Raw genomic sequence first — 18,520 nt, forward strand, 5'->3', positions numbered from 1 at the left:
ACCATTACTCTACTAAATGAAATTTTGTAGAGCCAACTATATTTACTTCAACTAGATATTCTTCTTATGTTGGAGAAAGAGAAGAGAGTTCTGAGTGCATTTCAAGGAAATGACATCAGACACTATTGCAAATATTTCACCGTCTAGACCAGTGAGTATAGAATGTAATTAATATAATCATTATTCTATGTAATGTAATGGATATAATTAGATTCTATACTCACTAGTCTAGACTGGTAATAGTGGTGCTGTGTACAGAAACAAACCTAGAGACATAACAACCGATCAACTACGATTCCGCGAATAATAAAAACCGATAATGAGAATACTATTTAGCCATTACAGAGTACATATTATGTATTATGCAAGTGTAGGCTGTGCCTGTAAAATAAATTAGTCAAACACTTAGAACAATAAATTGACTATCCAAAACTCATATTCATCAAATGAATTCTATATTTAATTGTTTTTGGAAAGATACGATTCACAATTTCAGGTTTTCTAATCCCGAAAATCCCGGGATTCACGCTTAAGAATCCCGGGATTGTTAGGTCCATCAAATTTAGGTCCATCCATCATTGTTTTGATCCATCAAAAATGGACCAGGATTCGTGATCCCGGGATTGACATCCCTACTTGCAAAGCACGGGTACCTTATCACCTGCTCGTACTGCATAAATTCATTCTCAATTCAACCGCAGCCTGATATCAGTTACAGACTCTGAGATAGTCTGAGTTCGGTGCAGAATGAGCTGAGTTAGAAGACAAAGACAAAGATATTCTTCATAGAAACATGAGGAATATTCCACTTTGTTTCAGGTGATTCTAATTGTATTTCTTCTGATCCAACAGCAGCCTGAAGTCTGTAACAGAAGTCGACCTGTGGGATAGTTTGAGTTCTGTTCAAAATTAGCTGGAGTTCATGACTTCTAGGCAAATTTATTCTAGAAATCTAAAGCTGCGTACACATATTCGCGCTTCCAACCAGCACGGAGCACGCTCCTCCCTCGTACCGCCCTCGTACCACCATCGAACCACAGTCACACCGCCCACGCACCCATCATGAACGTTATGGAAGATGTTAGATCTTCTCGCGCTCCCCGGTCGAACCACTGTTGCTCGCCGGTCGATCATCAATCGCTCTGCTGGAGTGACGTTCGGTTGCGGAGCAGAGCGAAAGTCTGTACGCACCTTAAGAATAAACCCAAATATAAATCACTTTGTTCCATGTGATTCTAATCTTATGTCTTCTAACTTTACAGTAGCCTGAAATCAGTAACAGAAGACGACCTGTGGGACAGTTTGGGATCGGTTCAAAATGAGCTGGAACTAGATCTTCCGACTGACATAGCTGAGATCATGTACTTCTGGACCCACGAGGCTGGCTTCCCCCTGCTCATGGTGGAACGTGATGAGGATGGATCTATCAATCTGACTCAGGTGACAAAATTAATCTGAATTTCATTTATCTCTTGGATTTGAATATGGATGTCCATGAATTTGAAACAGAGATGCTTCAAGTACACTACTTTGGCCCATATGCCTCGTGATTTGAAACCGCATCTGTGTACTTTAAAATTGCAGTGGATTAGGATAGGAGAACAATGTTGACGATTCTCTGTTGACCTATCACGGATCACCTGGATTTGAATATGAATGTTCATGAATTTGATAAAAAAATGCTTCAAGTACACAACTCAAGCCTATATGCCTCGTGATCTAAAATCGTCTATGTACGTTAAAATTGCAGGGGATAAAGATAGCAGAACAATGTTGCCGATCCTCTGTCTTGTCAAGGCCATCTATAGACGGTAGCTGATACAAGTATAATTGATGTAATATCAACTGTTAATTCTCGTTTAAAACAATCAAATATATTTTATTAAGCAAGAAATTATATGTCTCAATAATTTCATAATGAATTTCCATAATTAAGATGTGATATTTTGTTAAATGTTATAATAGCAGTATTGAATTAGCAATTGTTGCTATCATTCAACAAAGCGGATTGCGCTATCTCTTTCTCGCTTTGCTTTGTGGCCGGATCGTCTTTTAACAATGTAGAATTAGTAAATGATTAACAAAATTCTTCATATTAATTATGAAAATTCATTATGAAATTATTGGAAAATATCATTTCTTGCTTAATAGGATATAATTAATTATTTTAAAGGAGAAGGAAAATTGATATTACATCAATAAACCTGTTTCAGCTACCGTCTATGGACGGTATTGACAAGACAGTGGGTCGGGAACTTTGTTCTCATTGAATGAAAAGATATTGCCAAAAAATTGACAATGGTGTAATAACCGAAACCGGTCTTTCTAAGTATCAATAAATCTATGGTTTTTGACATTTTCTTATTCTTTTCCATTCAATATGAATAATTACCACAATATCAACTTCTCAACTACACAAAAAAACGTTGTTCTCCTCTGCCATTATAACGTAGACATCACTATAAAATGATTTTAATCAGGTGCTGATTTTATAAGTTGAATCTCACCATAATCAGGTCTTCCTCTACTAACTCAATATTTGAATACTTAACTGTATACACTACATCAATAGGCCTACTATTGTTACTGTATGTATTCCACAAGATTACTGTACTGTTTCACTGCTTCAATACACTTAATCATTCAATTTTCAATAATTTTGTGTTCGTTTCAGAAACGTTTCCTGATGACCAACTCATCGGGCGAGCAATCGGCTAAATCACCCCGCTGGTGGATTCCCCTCTCCTACACGACCAGCACCGAACTGGATTTCAACGACACGAGACCACGTGAATGGTTCAACGTGTCCAACCTTCCATCAGGTCGAGATCAACCTCGATGATGATGAGTGGATAATGTTCAATATTCAACTTGCAGGTGATTTTACCATGAGAGAAGAAAAAATAGTCTTTTTATGTTTTGTCTATGATGTTAGTCTCTGAAACAGAGATTATACAGTCTTGTTTTTTATTTCAGAGAGCATTCTGCACATTATTTATTCTCGAATTTACATATCTCTGAAATTATACATTTTCCAGAATAATTTCCTGGAATATTAGTCCAGCCACTATATACATTGGTGCATGCAATTTATATTGTAGCTCTGATTTTTTAATTTATTATTTGGGCACATAAGAGAAGTCCAGAACCAATTTCTCCATGCAAAATTTCCTTGTGCTAGATACAGAGTGACCCAAAAACCTCGTATTTTCGGCTAATTCTCCAGTTTTCAGCTATTCCTGCCAAATCTCGGACAGAAACATTTGCACTAGCCATTTTTTAGATTAAAAAATTCTGAATAAAATGAGATCATTCGGAACTCTTTATCTCCAATGAGTACTGAGTTATGATTTTTCAAAAATGAGTGAAATTTGAAGGAAAAATCAATTTTGATGAATTTCAGTTTTTGATCAACAATATCTTCCGATTGTTAACATTTAGATGTATAATTCAAAATCCCCTCTGGGCGTATTTTTGTGCTCCACAATCTAAAATCAGGGAGAGCACTCTATCTCAAATAGATTTCCAGGTACACCTGACAACAATGCTCCTTGTATTGTGAAAAACACCTAATTTTCAGCTTCAACCATCATCACCAACTACATTTTCCTCACATTGATATTTCGCACAATTAAAAATAATCAAATGAACTAAATAATGCTGAAGAAATTATAATATTTTTGATTGAAAAATATTAATTTTGATTAGATGGAAAGATTATCACAGAACTGGATGAATATTATATAAATTCTGGAATAGAAATATATTCTATTCATTGTTTAAATTAACATAAATATTAATAAATTATGGAATACAAATTCAAACGTGAACTGATTTTGTTAACATTTAAAACAGTTGACATCAGGTACTTGTGGATGAGAATACTGCGTGAGGTCTACTGTTCACAGAACTACTAGTTACCTGAGAAGCCTGAAAAAACATACTTTTAAACTGAGAAACCTGACAAAAACCTCTTCATTGCAGGTTTCTACCGTGTGAGCTACGACCCCCACACCTGGAACCTCCTCATCGACGACATGATCAGCTGTGAGTTCGCAGACATCCACCCTCTCAACAGAGCTCAGCTGTTGGATGATGCGTTCACACTGGCCAGTGCAGGGTACCTCAACTATACTACTGCACTCAACCTCAGCCAATACCTGGCGCATGAAACCGACATCATACCTTGGACCACTGCCTTCGATATTTTCAAAACTCTGGAAGCCAAGTTGATTGGCACACCTGCTAGGCCCTTGTTTAGGGTGAGTGGCCGAGTTTCAATAAATTTCCTAGACTGTTTCCTGACTATTTCTCACTTCTTTAGATCATATTTCTTACTTCTTTATTCTGTTTTTCTTCTTCTCTCATTATCTAGCTTAATTAAGTTATCTATCTCTTGATATTGTTATCATTGTAATTTTCCGGTTTTCATTCTACTTGTTGTTCTTCTTCCCATGATCCTTATCCTCCTGAACATGATCCTTATTTTGTGGTTGTTAATTTTGTATCTTCTCATTTTTTCTCCCACTTTTCCCAGTATTTTATCCCATGATCCTTATTTTGTGGTTGTTAATTTTGTATCTTCTCATTTTTTTCTCCCACTTTTCCCAGTCTTTTATCGTCTCCTTCTTATTTTTCTGTTCTTCTATCTTTAATATTCTCTCTCTCTCTCTTCTTGTTCTATAGTGAGGTCCACGTTATAATGACAGTATTTGATCAACTTTGGTTCTGCTATCCTTGTCTATCATTCGACAAAGCCGGTGGTACTACCGTTTTCTTGGTCCGAAGCGATGCCAATTATGTTTTTGACAGTGTAGAAATATAATTAATTAATGAAAAGAATCGGCATCGCTATTCTTCTATCTTTATCCACTGCCATTATAACGTGGACCTCACTATAGCTGTTATTTTTTCTGATCTCTTGCACTTTTTCTTGATCTTCTACTTCCTGGTTCTTGTTGTTGTTGCTTCTTCTCTTCTTTGTCTTCTCATTCTTCTATTTTCTCCTTCCTCTTCTACTGTTTCCTCCAGCCACTCCTTTTCATCTCTATCTCCCTCTACTTACTTATTCTTCAATTCTTCTTCTCCTGTCTTCTTCTTATTATTATTCTTATCTTCTTCTTCTTTCACTACTTCTTCCTCTTATGCTTTCCATCCTCCTCTTCTCTAAATGTTGTTCTCTACATCTTCCACTTTGTTTCATATGATTTTAATTGTATTTTTTCTTCTTCTTTTTCTGTTCCTTCTTCTCATTTTACTTTTCCTTCTTCTCTTCTTCTTCTTCTTCTTCATCTCCTGACTTCTTATTCTCCTCTTTTTTACTTTATGCTTCTCCTTTTTTTACTTCTTCTCCTTCTGAACCAGGAAAAAGATTTTTTCGCAAGAAAAAACTAACTACAAATCAAATCACCATCAACCTATTTTCAGTTTTTCATAACTTCCACCTTGTACGTAGTGATACAAGAAAACATAATAGAACTAAATTTGTTCTCCGTTCCATTTTCTACAACTTTTGTTCTATGGAGTTTTAGCGTGAAATCAACAATAACACCACAATTCACGAAAAACTAAATCAATGTACAGTTTAGTTACAACTGCTGCCGCTAGATGGGGCGAGCGCTCCCGTTTGCAGAGTTGCAGGTGACGTTTAGTTAGGATTTCTGCCGCCAGAATGTGCTGACGATCCTTCACTCATCCATCAATCAGGCTCCAGAGCTGTCTAAGCTTTGGGCTCTGAGATTTCTGAAGTCTGTGAGAATAAAATTGTGTAGTTCGTGCGGTTTTTGGCTTGTAACTCCTCAACCGTGAATCTGAGGTGAATTTTATAGAGAAACAATTTTGAAGTAAATAAAATTATCTACAGAATGTTTTGTTTCAAATGTGTCGATTGTAATAATTGAAGGAGTTATGGCACTTTGAAAGTGAGACTTGATGAGAAAACTTTTTAATTATTGACTAATGTTTCAATCAACCTAATGGAATCATCTTTCTTTCTCCCTTTTTTCATCTTATTCTTCTTCCTTCTGTCCTTCGTCTTCTTCTTCTCCTTCTTCTTCATCATATCTTTCTCTTCCTCGTGCTCTCCTTCTTCTCATCCTCTTCCTCCTCCTCCTCCTCCTCCTCTTCTTCTTCTTCTTCTTCTTCTTCTTCTTCTTCATCTTCTTCTTCTCCATCTTCATCTTCTCTTCCTCTTCCTCTTGCTCCTCCTTCTTCTCCTTCTCATTATATTAATTATTAATGCAATATTGTATTCACCATCATTCTATATTTTTATTGATTCATTCATCCCATAATTCTAAAGGTGCGTACAGATTTACGCGCCGCGAACATGAGCAATTCACTTTTAATCAGCTGATGCCAAGCTTTTTATATCTGTATCTTACCGTTTCTGTAAAAATACAGATATAGTCAGCTGATTAAAAGTGAATTGCTCATGTTCGCGGCACGTATATCCGTACGCACCTTTAGATTCAAATCCACTAGTTTTTAACTTATTAAGTAGAGTTTCATATTTGAACATTACTTCGAGTTATAATTCCCATCATCTCTTTCTCTTCCTCTTGCTCCTCCTCATCCTCCTCCTCATTCTTCTTCTCCTCCTTCTCCTCCTTCTCCTCCTTCTCCTCCTTCTCCTCCTTCTCCTCCTTCTCCTCCTTCTCCTCCTTCTCCTCCTTCTCCTCCTTCTCCTCCTTCTCCTCCTTCTCCTTCTCCTCCTTCTCCTCCTCTCCTCCTTCTCCTCTTCCTCCTCCTTCTTCTTCATCTTCTTCTCTTTCTCCTTCTCCTTCTCCTTTTCCTTTTCCTTCTCTTCCTCCTCTTCCTTCTTCTTTCTCCTTTCTATTATTCTACTATTGTCTGGATTAATAAATTTTTCCCCATTTTATAATAATTTTATGAAATGGTTTGCAGCGCTACATCCAGATGCTGGTCTCCAACTGGTACTCGTCACTGAGCTTCGACGACGACGCGACACCAGAGTGTGACACCAGTCAGCTGACGCGGATGACAGTGGTGGCCCTCGCCTGTGGCTTCGGACACCACGGATGCGTCGACAGGGCTCTCAAACAGGTCTACCTGCTCATGTCCGAAGCTGAAACTCAGTGAGTTAATTGGTCAATTAATCATTAAAACAATATTTAAATCATGATTGTTATTATAGCCGAATTAGAACAGGCAATTCTAAAGTAGATCAGCCAATTACATTGATGAATAGTCATAGAAAGAAGCGCGGCTGCCAAGTTGACGTTCAGACTCAGTCGATGCAGTCAGTGCTTTCAGAGAGGAAACTATAGTCCATTTATTTAAACAATATTTAAATCATTATTGTTATAGTAAAACTAAAACAGAAATTCAAAAGTAGATCGGCCAATTACATTGATGAATAGACATAGAAAGTAGTGCGGTTGCCAAGTTGACTTTCAGACTCAGTCGATGCAGTCAGTGCTTTCAGAGAGGAAACTATAGTCCATTCATTAAAACAATATAAAAACATGATTGTTATAGTAAGATTAAAACAGGCAATTCAAAAGTAGATCAGCCAATTACACTGATGAATAGTCATAAAAAGAAGCGTGGTTGCCAAGTTGACGTTCAGACTCAGTCAATGCAGTCAGTGCTTTCAGAGAGGAAACTATATAGTCTATACAAAATTACCACTGTTGTCTTTTTTCTTTATGGCAACTTTTAATATGAAATAATAAAATTATAAATCTCAGTACCCTGACCCATGTTGTGTTCAAAGGGTACTGAGATTCATATTTTTTTATCTATAAAATTACTTTTGACTTGGAGGGATGAACAGAGCAGAGAAATGGAGGGAGATCTGCCAATTACAGTGATGAATAGACTCATAGTAAGGAGAGCGGTTTGCCAAGTTGTCGATCAGACTCAGTCGATGCAGTACTTTCAGAGAGGAAACTAGGTATGCATATCATGAGGTATTGACTACAGAACGCTTTCCGCTTAAGCACGGCAAAATCGCCGCCGCTGTATCTCTACTTTGCTCTGCATATTCCGCCAAGTCAATTGTAGCTTCAAATCAAGTAGAATAATTGATATGTTGTCCAACAAACAGGACTGTTGCAACGCACACGTCTGTCTGTCTTCATAATTATGTTTCCTCACGTCTGCATGCAGTCGTTTGACTTTTCGCAGTCTATTTGTGTGTTCTTGCCTTCAAGGTATTCGCCTTGAAGGGTAAAAACCTTTTTTTGAAAGTACCCTTATCTTAACATTAATATTATGTATCAACATGAAGAAAATATAACCTGAGAGGATATACCTTGTTATAGGGCGTTTATGTTCCGAATTTCACTGTTAACTGAAGCCGATAGTCCAAGTAGTTATTTTTCGTGAAGTTATGTGACGCTGGTAGTCATTGTGCCGTTCTTATGCCGATTCCTCACTGAATTTGCCCATGTTTGTCGAACATTTGTTTTCAGTGTGGACCCGGCTTGTAGGAGAGTGACAGCTGATTTACTGATACTTCCCAAATCGTATACCACGCTAGTGTTCTCGCGCATCTCAAGTCTACTTATAAACAAAGATCTAAGCCAGCTGGTGACAGGACAATAACGCTGAAGACATACGAGGTCTGCTATCTCTCCATAGTGAATGATTTAATAGAATCAACAGTTGCCAACAGTTTGTAATTGGCTAATCACATTTTCTCGAATTTCGAGCTTATTTTCAATTTTAGGTGAAAATGCTGCAGGACATTAATTGTAGAGTTTTTCATGCTCAATCTGTTCCACTTGATATTTTTTGTTTAAATTGTATCTGGAGCCTGATAATTGAGAATCTAAAATTAAACTTTGCATAAATGGGGCGGAGCTCCTGAAATTTTTACATGTATCGGACTTATGACAGTTGATAGAGCTTATCAATGACTACTTTAGGTTTGAATTTAATCAAAATCGTTGTAGCCGTTTTTGAGAAAATCGCGAAAACCCCTGTTTTTGACAAAATTTTCCCCACTTTAGCCGCCATCTTGAATTGCATTTGATCGAAATGGTTCGTGTCGGATCCTTATATTGTAAGGACCTTAAGTTCCAAATTTCAAGTCATTCCGTTGGAGGGGAGATGAGATATCGTGTACACAGACGCACATACACTCATACACACACACACACACACACACACACACACACACACACATACAGACCAATACCCAAAAACCACTTTTTTGGACTCAGGGGACCTTGAAACGTATAGAAATTTATGAATTGGGTACGTTAATTTTTTTTCGGAAAGCAATACCTTCCTTACCTATGGTAATAGGGCAAGGAAAGTAAAAATATAGAATTTATGGAAATACAGCAATAGACTGGCTTCTCCACACATCTGTGTAATCACTTGTCAGCTGATTTACGATGAATAATTCTATAGTCTGATTTTTACTCTAATATTGGCGTATGAAGGAGGCTCCTTTTTCCTTTTATATTATCCTTGAAATGCAAAATTTCCAAAAACCTTGTATATACGTCGACGCGCAATTAAAAAGGAACATACCTGTCAAATTTCATGAAAATCTATTACCGCGTTTCGCCGTAAATGCGCAACATATAAACATTTAAACATTAAGAGAAATGCCAAACTGTCGACTTGAATCTTAGACCTCACTCCGCTCGGTCAATAAAGGAAGTAAATAGCTACTTATTTTATCTGTTTTACTACTGACCTTTTGGGGAAAAAAGATTCGATACTGAGAATATTGAGAGAAGATTTAATGAGAAGATATGCCATGGTATAGGGCGTTTATGTTCCAAATTTCACTGTTAACTCAAGCCGATAGTCCTAGTGGTTATTTTTGGTGAAGCTATGTGACGCTGGTAGTCTCTCATACTTTGCTGTTCTTACACTCTCACCCCAAGAAAACAGTAAAGATAGACAGTATTTATAGTCTACAGTAACAGTAATCGGCTTGAGTTAACAAAAAATCGACTTGAAATTTTAAAAATAAACGACCATGGGATATCTTCTTATGCTATTTTCTCTATAGTATTAATCTATGTGGATTTTGAATGTTTAGGATCCCGACAGACCTGGAGGACATCCTGTTGTGTACGGCTGTGAATGCCGGCCCAGAGGAGGTGTGGCAGTTCGTGAGGAAGCAGTACATGTCGACCACCAGTCGCAAGAAGAGGGAGTCCTACCTGGAAGCCATGGCCTGCTCTCAGGATCCCAGCAAAATCATGCAGTGAGTATTTTTATGGATGTTGACAAATCCAATAATTTATGTCAAAGTTTGAAATTATAGGTCGTCACATACGTGTAGCTTGAAATAAGTATTCGGAAGACCTTGCCAACGTATCTCCTAATGTCAATCAATATGTAAATTTCATACCAGTAAAGGTGCGTACAGACTGTCGCTCTGCTCCGCAACCGAACGTCACTCCAGCAGAGCGATTGATGATCGACCGGCGAGCAAGAGTGGATCGACCGGGGAACGCGAGAAGATCTAACATCTTCCGTAACGTTCATGATGGGTGCGACTGCAGAGCGGGGGCGGAGCGACTGCGGTACGATGGAGGAACGAGGGCGGTACTAGGGCGGAGCGTGCTCGGTGCGGGTTGGAAGCGCGTATATGTGTACGCAGCTTAATCTGTCCCGTTCACATCAACGTAGCTTTCAACATTGGGAGATAAGACAGCTTCGTCTTCCGAAGACGTATTTCTATCATAGCCACCTCTAATACAAGGCCCCGTCCTACGATATTCGGCCAACGTCGCAGTGTAGGCCTAGAATCTAATACATGATTTGTGAAAAAGATCAGCTGTTATTTTTTCTTTCCTTGCCCTATTACCATAGGTAAGGAAAGTATTGCTTTCCGAAAAAAATTAAGGTACCCCAATTTCTAAATTTCTATACGTTTCAAGGTCCCCTGAGTCCACAAAAGTGGTTTTTGGTATTGTGTGTGTGTGTGTGTGTGTGTGTGTGTGTGTGTGTGTGTGTGTGTGTGTGTGTGTGTGTATGAGTGTATGTAAGTCTGTGTACACGATATCTCATCACCCAATCAACGGAAAGACTTGAAATTTCGGAACCTAAGGTCCGTACAATATAAGGATCCGACACGAACAATTTCGATCCAATGCAATTCAAGATGGCGGATGAAATGGTGAAAATGTTGTCAAAAACAGGGTTTTTCGCGATTTTCTCGAAAACGGCTCCAACGATTTTGATCAAATTTATACCTAAAATAGTCATTGATAAGCTCTACCAACTGCCACAAGTCCCATATCTGTAAAAATTTCAGGAGCTCCGCCCCATCTATGCAAAGTTTGATTTTAGATTCCCAATTATCAGGCTTTAAATACAATTTGAACAAAAAATTCCAAGTGGAGAAGATTGAGCATGGAAATCTCTTCAATTAATGTTCAGTAACATTTTCACCTAAAATTGAAAATAAGCTCGAAATTCGAGAAAATGTTATTATTACAATTATAAACTGTTGGCAACTGTTGATTCTATTAAATCATTCACTATGAAGAGATAGCAAACTTCGTGTGTCTCCAGCCTTATTGTCCTGTCACCAGCTGGCTTGGATCTTTGAATAGTAGACTTGAGATGCGCGGGAACACTAGCGTCAGGTGATAAATTTTCATAACGGCAAGGAAAGTTGTGTGAGTGCGCCACACCAGATTTTTAAAATCTTTTTCACCAATTATTTATTAGATTGTAGGCCTACACTGCGACGTTGCAATATCGTAGACCGGGGCCTTGTATTAGAGGTGGCTATGATTTCTATAGTAAGGTCCACGTTATAAGAGCTGTGTTTGATGAAGCAATGGTATAGCGCTATCTCTTTCTCGCTTTGCTCTGAGAATGCCAGATCGTCAATTAACAATGTAGAATTAATATTTAACCAACAAAATATTTCATCTTAGTATGAAATTATTGAAAAATATAATTTCTTGCTTGATAAAATATAATTGACTAGTAGTTCTGTGAACGAACAGTAGACCTCGCGCTCAGTAAGTCACATTGACCTGTTGTTATGTTTTCTCAGAAATTAATAAATAATTTATCAATTTAAATTGTCTAGAAGAAATCCTAAATAATAATACATAGAGCTTTCTGTCCTATCGTACCGTGACGTGTCGTCCCGGAATGTGAGTGTGAGCGCTGTTATCAGGTCTGGCTGCCGTCGATACGCCAATCCAATCAACCCATCAGAGAACATTGATTTCTGTGTTGTCGTTTAGGCGAAAAATCGATGTGATGAAATTAACAAAATAAACTACCATAATGCTGATTTCCAACAAACTTCATTTCTCACTTTTCATGATTTTAGAAATCAATTTCTTTTTAATCATCAGATTAAAAAGGAAAAATGTAAAAAAAAATGTTTTCTATCAATAACTCCAAACTCCAAACTTGAATCATGGCCTCAGATTATGGAAAGACAAAGTTGATAGACAACTGTCTACTAATGTTGATGGAAAGATACATTTTCAAAATGTTCTATGTTTTTGAACGGGTAGTATTATAGTCCAATAGACAGCTGATTTATGATGAATGATTCTATAGTCTGATTTTTACAGTAATATTGGTGTTCGAAGGAAACTCCTTTTCCTTTTGTATTATCCTTAAAATGCAAAATTAAAAAAAAACCTTATGTATACGTCGTCGCGAAATTCAAAAAGGAACAGATGTCAAATTTCATAAAAATCTATTTCTTCGTTTTGCTGTAAATGCGCAACATATAAAAACATATAAAGAGTAATGCAAAACCGTCGACTTGAATCTTAGACCTCACTTCGCTCGGTCAACAACATTCCAGTGTTTCATCATCATTTTTCATGTTTATGTCATTACGTCATCATGTTTATTTAAACTTTATATAATTAAATTTTTTCTCGTTACAGGATGCTTGAGGATTCTCTGGACGTGAAATCGGAGTTCTTCAAAAATAACGAGGGAAATACTCTGATTGGAGCACTGGTTCGCAGAAAAACAAATTCGGAGACCATGCTGAACTTTTTCTATAAGAATGCGGAGGAAATTTCTGCTCTGTAAGTTTGAAACTATCGTATATTCTACTTCAAAACATTTCATTTTAATTCTCTTGATTTTTAATGGTCATCGTTTCCAGGTCATTACAATTTTCATCCTGGAGTGATTTTTAGTTTATCATCATGCAGCTTTTTAAGTTTTTAGTTTCCCTCAGTTTATTATTAATTTATCATTCATTACAATAAGTACATGATCGAAACTATAGAGAGAGAAAAATAAGGTAACCTTCTGCTATTCCTTTCCCAAACTCAGTCAGATAACATGTAACACATAGTCCGAGATAGTTCAAGTCTTGTAGTTCTTCAATATTCACAAAATTTTCAGCACTCAAATATTTTCAGAAAGTGGATTTTCAAATTTAGTTGCTTCAAAACTGAACATATTTATCAGCTTTTAATCATTCACTTAATTGAATGGAAACTCTTATCAAATTCATTTGAAAACAAAGAAATAATTGAGAACTTGACTTGAGGATTCAGAACAAATTTATTGGATTAAGTAGATAATAATTGAAAAGCCATGAATACTAAAAGCACCTCTGTTGAGGAATTGATTGATTACATGTCTTTATTAGGGCGGAGTTAGGACTCCTGGTCCTCTCTGCCACACAACCCTATGAATAAGATACTATATCACCACAGTATCGTAGCTCTGAAATATTGGGCTATTCTTATTACCTGAGATATAGTGTGGTCCACGTTATAATGGCAGTGGAGAAAGATAGGAGAACAACGCTGCCGATCCTCACTGTCTAGTCAATGCCTTCTTGACGGTAGCTGATACAGGTTTATCAAAGTGATATTAACTGTTCATCCTCGTTTAAAATAATCAATTAAATTTTATTAAGCAAGAAATTATATTTTTCAAAAATTTCATAATCAATATGGAATATTTTGTGAATTAATTATCAATTCTACATTGTTGAAAGCCGATCTGGCAGCAGATCAAAGCGAGAGATAGAGCTATCCGCTTTGTTGAATGAGAGACAAGGATAGCAATACCATTACTAATCAAACACTGCCATTATAACGTGGACTTCACTGTAGCCTAATGTATGAACTTCGCTATCCAAATCATCTCATTTTGTAACATATTCAGATTTTGATGATCACCTCAATATTTAATTATGATATTAGTTCAGAATCATGAAACTCCCTCGAAATATTTGTTTTACTCATCTTTATATCAATAATTATTTGCTCATTTCAGATATGGTCCTGAAGATTTACAGAACTATTTCATGTTTGCCACCCTGCATATGAATCCAATTCAGATTGATGAAGTAAGTATAATACATAAATTATATAATTCTCTTTTAATCCTCTATTAAATAATTGATTGGTATATTGCAGACAAGATTTGATACTTTCTAATACGACCAGTTGGTTTCTTCATACGTGATTTTACTTTACTCCCTGGCGTTACAGCCCATCCAGGGCCTTGGCCTCCTCTAGAATGCCTCTCTCCACTCCTCTCTGGAGTGATCCGTGGTCTAGTGGATAGAGTGCTTGCGTAGCAGCATAGAGATCCCGGGTTCAAACCCTCTCAATACCAAAAGTTTTTTAACCAGATCACTCCCGTGTTATCGGATGGGCACGTTAAAATGTCGGTCCCGGCTGAAGTATGACAGTCGTGAAGCCCATTGACAACTCAAATTATATATTCAGGCGGTGGGACCTTCCCGCAAGGGCCTCCCCACCTACAAAAGCCATACGAATTTACTTTACTTTTTCCACTCCTCTCTGTCGGCAGCCTTGCGTCTTCATCCACTACCTCCGTAAACAAAGCCGTAGTGCATTCTGATGACGTCAGCACAGGTAGAGCTCCTACACCAATAAAAATTTGTTGATTTCAGCTGATCTATATCAGCTAGTGCTTTTATTGGTGTAGGAGCCCTACCTGTGCTGACGTCACCAGAATGCACTATGGCTTTGTTTACGGAGGTAGTGCTCCATCCCCTAACGCCTATTTTCCGAAGATCATCTTCTACATCCTCCAGCCAGCGTTTTCGTGAACGTCCATTCAGCCATCCTACACCTGGGTTTTCTCTGGAGACTCTTTTAACGGCTCTTGAATCGCTCATTCTTCCTATTTCATACGTGATTGCGACACTCTTATACTCTTTTTTAATATCTCTCACAATAATTATGTTTTCCGTTACTTGATTGGCAACTTAATCATCTTTGCCTCACTCATTCTCACTCGTTTTCTCTCACCCTCTCTTTCTCTCAATGAAAATTCCCTCTCTCTCTCTCTCTCTCTCTCAATGAATTCTAAGTTGATGATTGATTCCCATTTATATTTTTCCCAGCTTCATCCATTCTTCATCCTCATTCAGCAACTTTTTCATTTTATTTCGGAATTTTCTCTAATTTTTTTCATCAATTTTCCAGCTCCACTCGTTCATGGAGGGCAAAATGAAACAGCTGAACCTGACCGGCATCAACAAAGTATTCTCAATCGAAAAGTACATCTCAACTATGAAACAAACCGAAGTGAACACTTGGTACGCCAGCTACTACCACGATATCTACAGGTGGCTGCTACAAGAAAACGAAACACTCGAGACCGAATCGACAGTCGATACTACCTTATCGACACGACCTATCGATACTAGCACACAACACATCGATAGCACAACAAGTATCGATACTACAAAAGTATCGACTCTCGATTATGTCACGGAAGACTATGAGTCGACTACTGACAACGGTATGAGCGGAGCTGGAGAGGGGGAGATTGATTATGATGATGATGATAACGAAGATGATGATGATGATGATAGTGAGGATGGTGGGGAAGAGAAAGAAGAAGAGAAACATGAGGAAGAATCGGATAAAGAAATAGACAGAGATGAAGTTGGTAAAGAAGGAGAATCGGCTTCTGCTAGTGGGTTGAGGAGTATGTTGAGAACAGTAATGTTGGTACCTATTCTATGTATTCTGGTTTTTAGTTAGTTGTAGCCTGGTTGTTTTTGTTCAATTTTTAAAAATATATCATTGAATGTGTTAAATGATTTTCATTGGTCATTTGTTGTCCCCAGGGGCGCCATTTAGGGGAGGCAGGGGGGCCTAGACCCCCCCTCCAAGGATCATATCAGATAAATATAATGAAAATTCGGGTCTATCTACACGAATCCTTAGAATCTCATACTTATTTTAATTCTTTTTTTAAACAGCAGTAGTATAATTCCTTCCACAGTATCAACAATGTAGCGAAATTGCCTTGAAAGTAGGGCTATGGGTATAGATTAATAAAGAATATATTTTTCTCTGTGGTATAGTTGAAGCTTGAATATATATAGAATGGGTACAGTTATTGATCAGGGCACAATAAGTTAGTGATTGCATAAATTTCAACGTGAGAATTAACAAGTTGCAAGATGTCACAGTGAAAGCAAAATAAAGGGCACAATCAGACAATCAAAAATGTATGTACAGAGTTGGTGGGAATTATGGGAGCAGCTTAAGGCTGTTCAGTACACTCTTTTTTACTATTTAAATTGGATCATCTTTTTCATTATAATTGTTAAGATCATTATAAGAGTGAGAAATAGTGACAACTGAAATTTTTAAGTGGTCTAATAAGCGAGTTATAGGTTGTGGAAGTGCTAACTTACCAGATTCCGTTTTCTTTCCAGATCCTAAACTATTTCGACTATATTATTAGAACTTCCCTTATTAATTCAAAAAATGTTTCGTTCCAAACTAAAACATTTTATTCCCCATATCGTTCACAGATAAAAAAGTAACATTTTTTGTAAATTCGATAACTTGTTCATTTTGGCATTAATCGCGGAAAAACGCATATTAGGACAAAGCCAATGATATTCTGAATGTATTAAAAAAAAATAAATAGGATTTGTTGAATATAGTAATAATTTATGTTAAAGCCTATGTGTATAGTAGACTATTAATTGAGAAATTGAAAATTATGCAAATATGGTTGTCTGAAATTATATTTTAGCCAATTTTTCAACCTTGAACAAATGACAAAGCCGATTATTGTAATTCGTTCACTGAATAGCCAATTAGATCATCTTTATACCCACCGGTATTTTATTCTATCCACCAGAAACAATAAATTATTGTAATGTGTAAGTTAATTCAGTCAAACTGAACAGTTGAATTGAATTTCGAATATATTTTTTAGCATGTAGGCTATCCTATATTAATAAATTGGAATTGAAAATAGATTTATTATAATTCATGGTCTTCCAAGTGGATATTTATGGTACTGTACTTAGATAAGTTTGGGAAGTAATGTGAGATTGAAATAAATATAAATTAGAAATGAAGAAATGTAAATAAATATATTTTGAATGTTGTTTGTGTATTTCCTTCATTACACCACAATACTTCACAATATCGGATTGTTATCGAATGGGCACGTTAAACTGTCGGTCCCGGCTGAAGTATGACAGACGTAAGGCCCATTGACGGCTTCAACGATAAATTCAGGCGGTGGGACCTTCCCGCGAAGGACTCCCCACCAACAAAAGCCATACGAATTTACATTACTTCACATAATATGAAGTATTTGATTCCTTTTTCTCAATAACTATGCTTAATAATTAATTAACAAAATATTTCATCCTAATTATGAAAATTCATTATGAAATTATATAAAAATATAATAATTTCTTGCTTAACCTTCATCCGCTCGCGCGGGCGGCAAATATGCCGCATTTTTACGAATTTTTGTTTTATTTCCCAATGTGGCAATTTCATAGAAATTGTACAGGTGAAATTCTAACCTTATCTTGGACTTTGTCACCTATAAATTTGGAAGAAAAATAGCATAAGGACTACCTTATTATGTTATCTTTCAATGTTATTACATTAGTGTCATTTGTATTGTAAATAAATAATAAATAAATAAATAAATTAGTGAGTGGTGAGAGTGCCATGTAATCCTACCCCACTATCTTCCCTAACTTCTGCAGCCCTTATCCAGCTCAGTTGGTGACTTGCTTGAGCATAGGAGTGATTTTTAGCGTGTGACAAGCGGTGAGCGGCCTAATTGCCAGAATGCTACACCGCCCATACGAGCGCTTGTGTTGGGATTTCCACCAAAAATTTTTCTGCAAATATCTCTACAAATTTATCATTTTTATTCACATTATAATGCATCATTTTCATCTCAAACCAAACAATTTGTAATGTATTTATTTTTTCAAGTTATCTCCTATGGCTTGTAAAATTGCAATAGCCTATAACTGCAAGAAAACATTGAAGTGGATTAGATACTTCTAAATTCTAGTGGATTGTAAACTTCTACACGTTATCAAATAGATATTTATCAAAATTAGTGAGAAGTAAATGAACTTTTTACATTCCAACCAATCCCTGATATTTCAAATGAACAACTTTTTATAAGAACGGCCGGTATTACACTGATACTATGACATAAATGAATTATCAAATGCTCTTGATGAAAAATATTACACTGTAAAAATATTACAGTTTTATAATAACACTAGCCGTCAGGCTCGCTTCGCTCGCCATAT

General features: G+C 36.7%; 1 protein-coding gene across 1 annotated transcript in view; it reads left to right on the top strand.

Annotated features, from left to right (window-relative positions):
• Nucleotides 1-16,108, top strand: part of LOC120352771 (thyrotropin-releasing hormone-degrading ectoenzyme-like) — a 30,296-nt gene extending 14,188 nt beyond the window's left edge. The window contains exons 4-11 of the mRNA XM_039434975.1: nucleotides 1,263-1,440; nucleotides 2,675-2,877; nucleotides 3,985-4,262; nucleotides 6,907-7,097; nucleotides 10,028-10,195; nucleotides 12,864-13,010; nucleotides 14,221-14,293; nucleotides 15,405-16,108. Coding sequence (XP_039290909.1) covers nucleotides 2,856-2,877; nucleotides 3,985-4,262; nucleotides 6,907-7,097; nucleotides 10,028-10,195; nucleotides 12,864-13,010; nucleotides 14,221-14,293; nucleotides 15,405-15,968 — 1,443 coding nt within the window. The 5' untranslated portion in view covers nucleotides 1,263-1,440; nucleotides 2,675-2,855 and the 3' untranslated portion in view covers nucleotides 15,969-16,108. The remainder of the gene's footprint in view (nucleotides 1-1,262; nucleotides 1,441-2,674; nucleotides 2,878-3,984; nucleotides 4,263-6,906; nucleotides 7,098-10,027; nucleotides 10,196-12,863; nucleotides 13,011-14,220; nucleotides 14,294-15,404) is intronic.
• The last annotated feature ends 2,412 nt before the right edge of the window (nucleotides 16,109-18,520 follow it).

Source organism: Nilaparvata lugens, chromosome 8 (assembly GCF_014356525.2).
Source record: "Nilaparvata lugens isolate BPH chromosome 8, ASM1435652v1, whole genome shotgun sequence".
NCBI classification, from domain to species: Eukaryota; Metazoa; Arthropoda; class Insecta; order Hemiptera; family Delphacidae; genus Nilaparvata; species Nilaparvata lugens.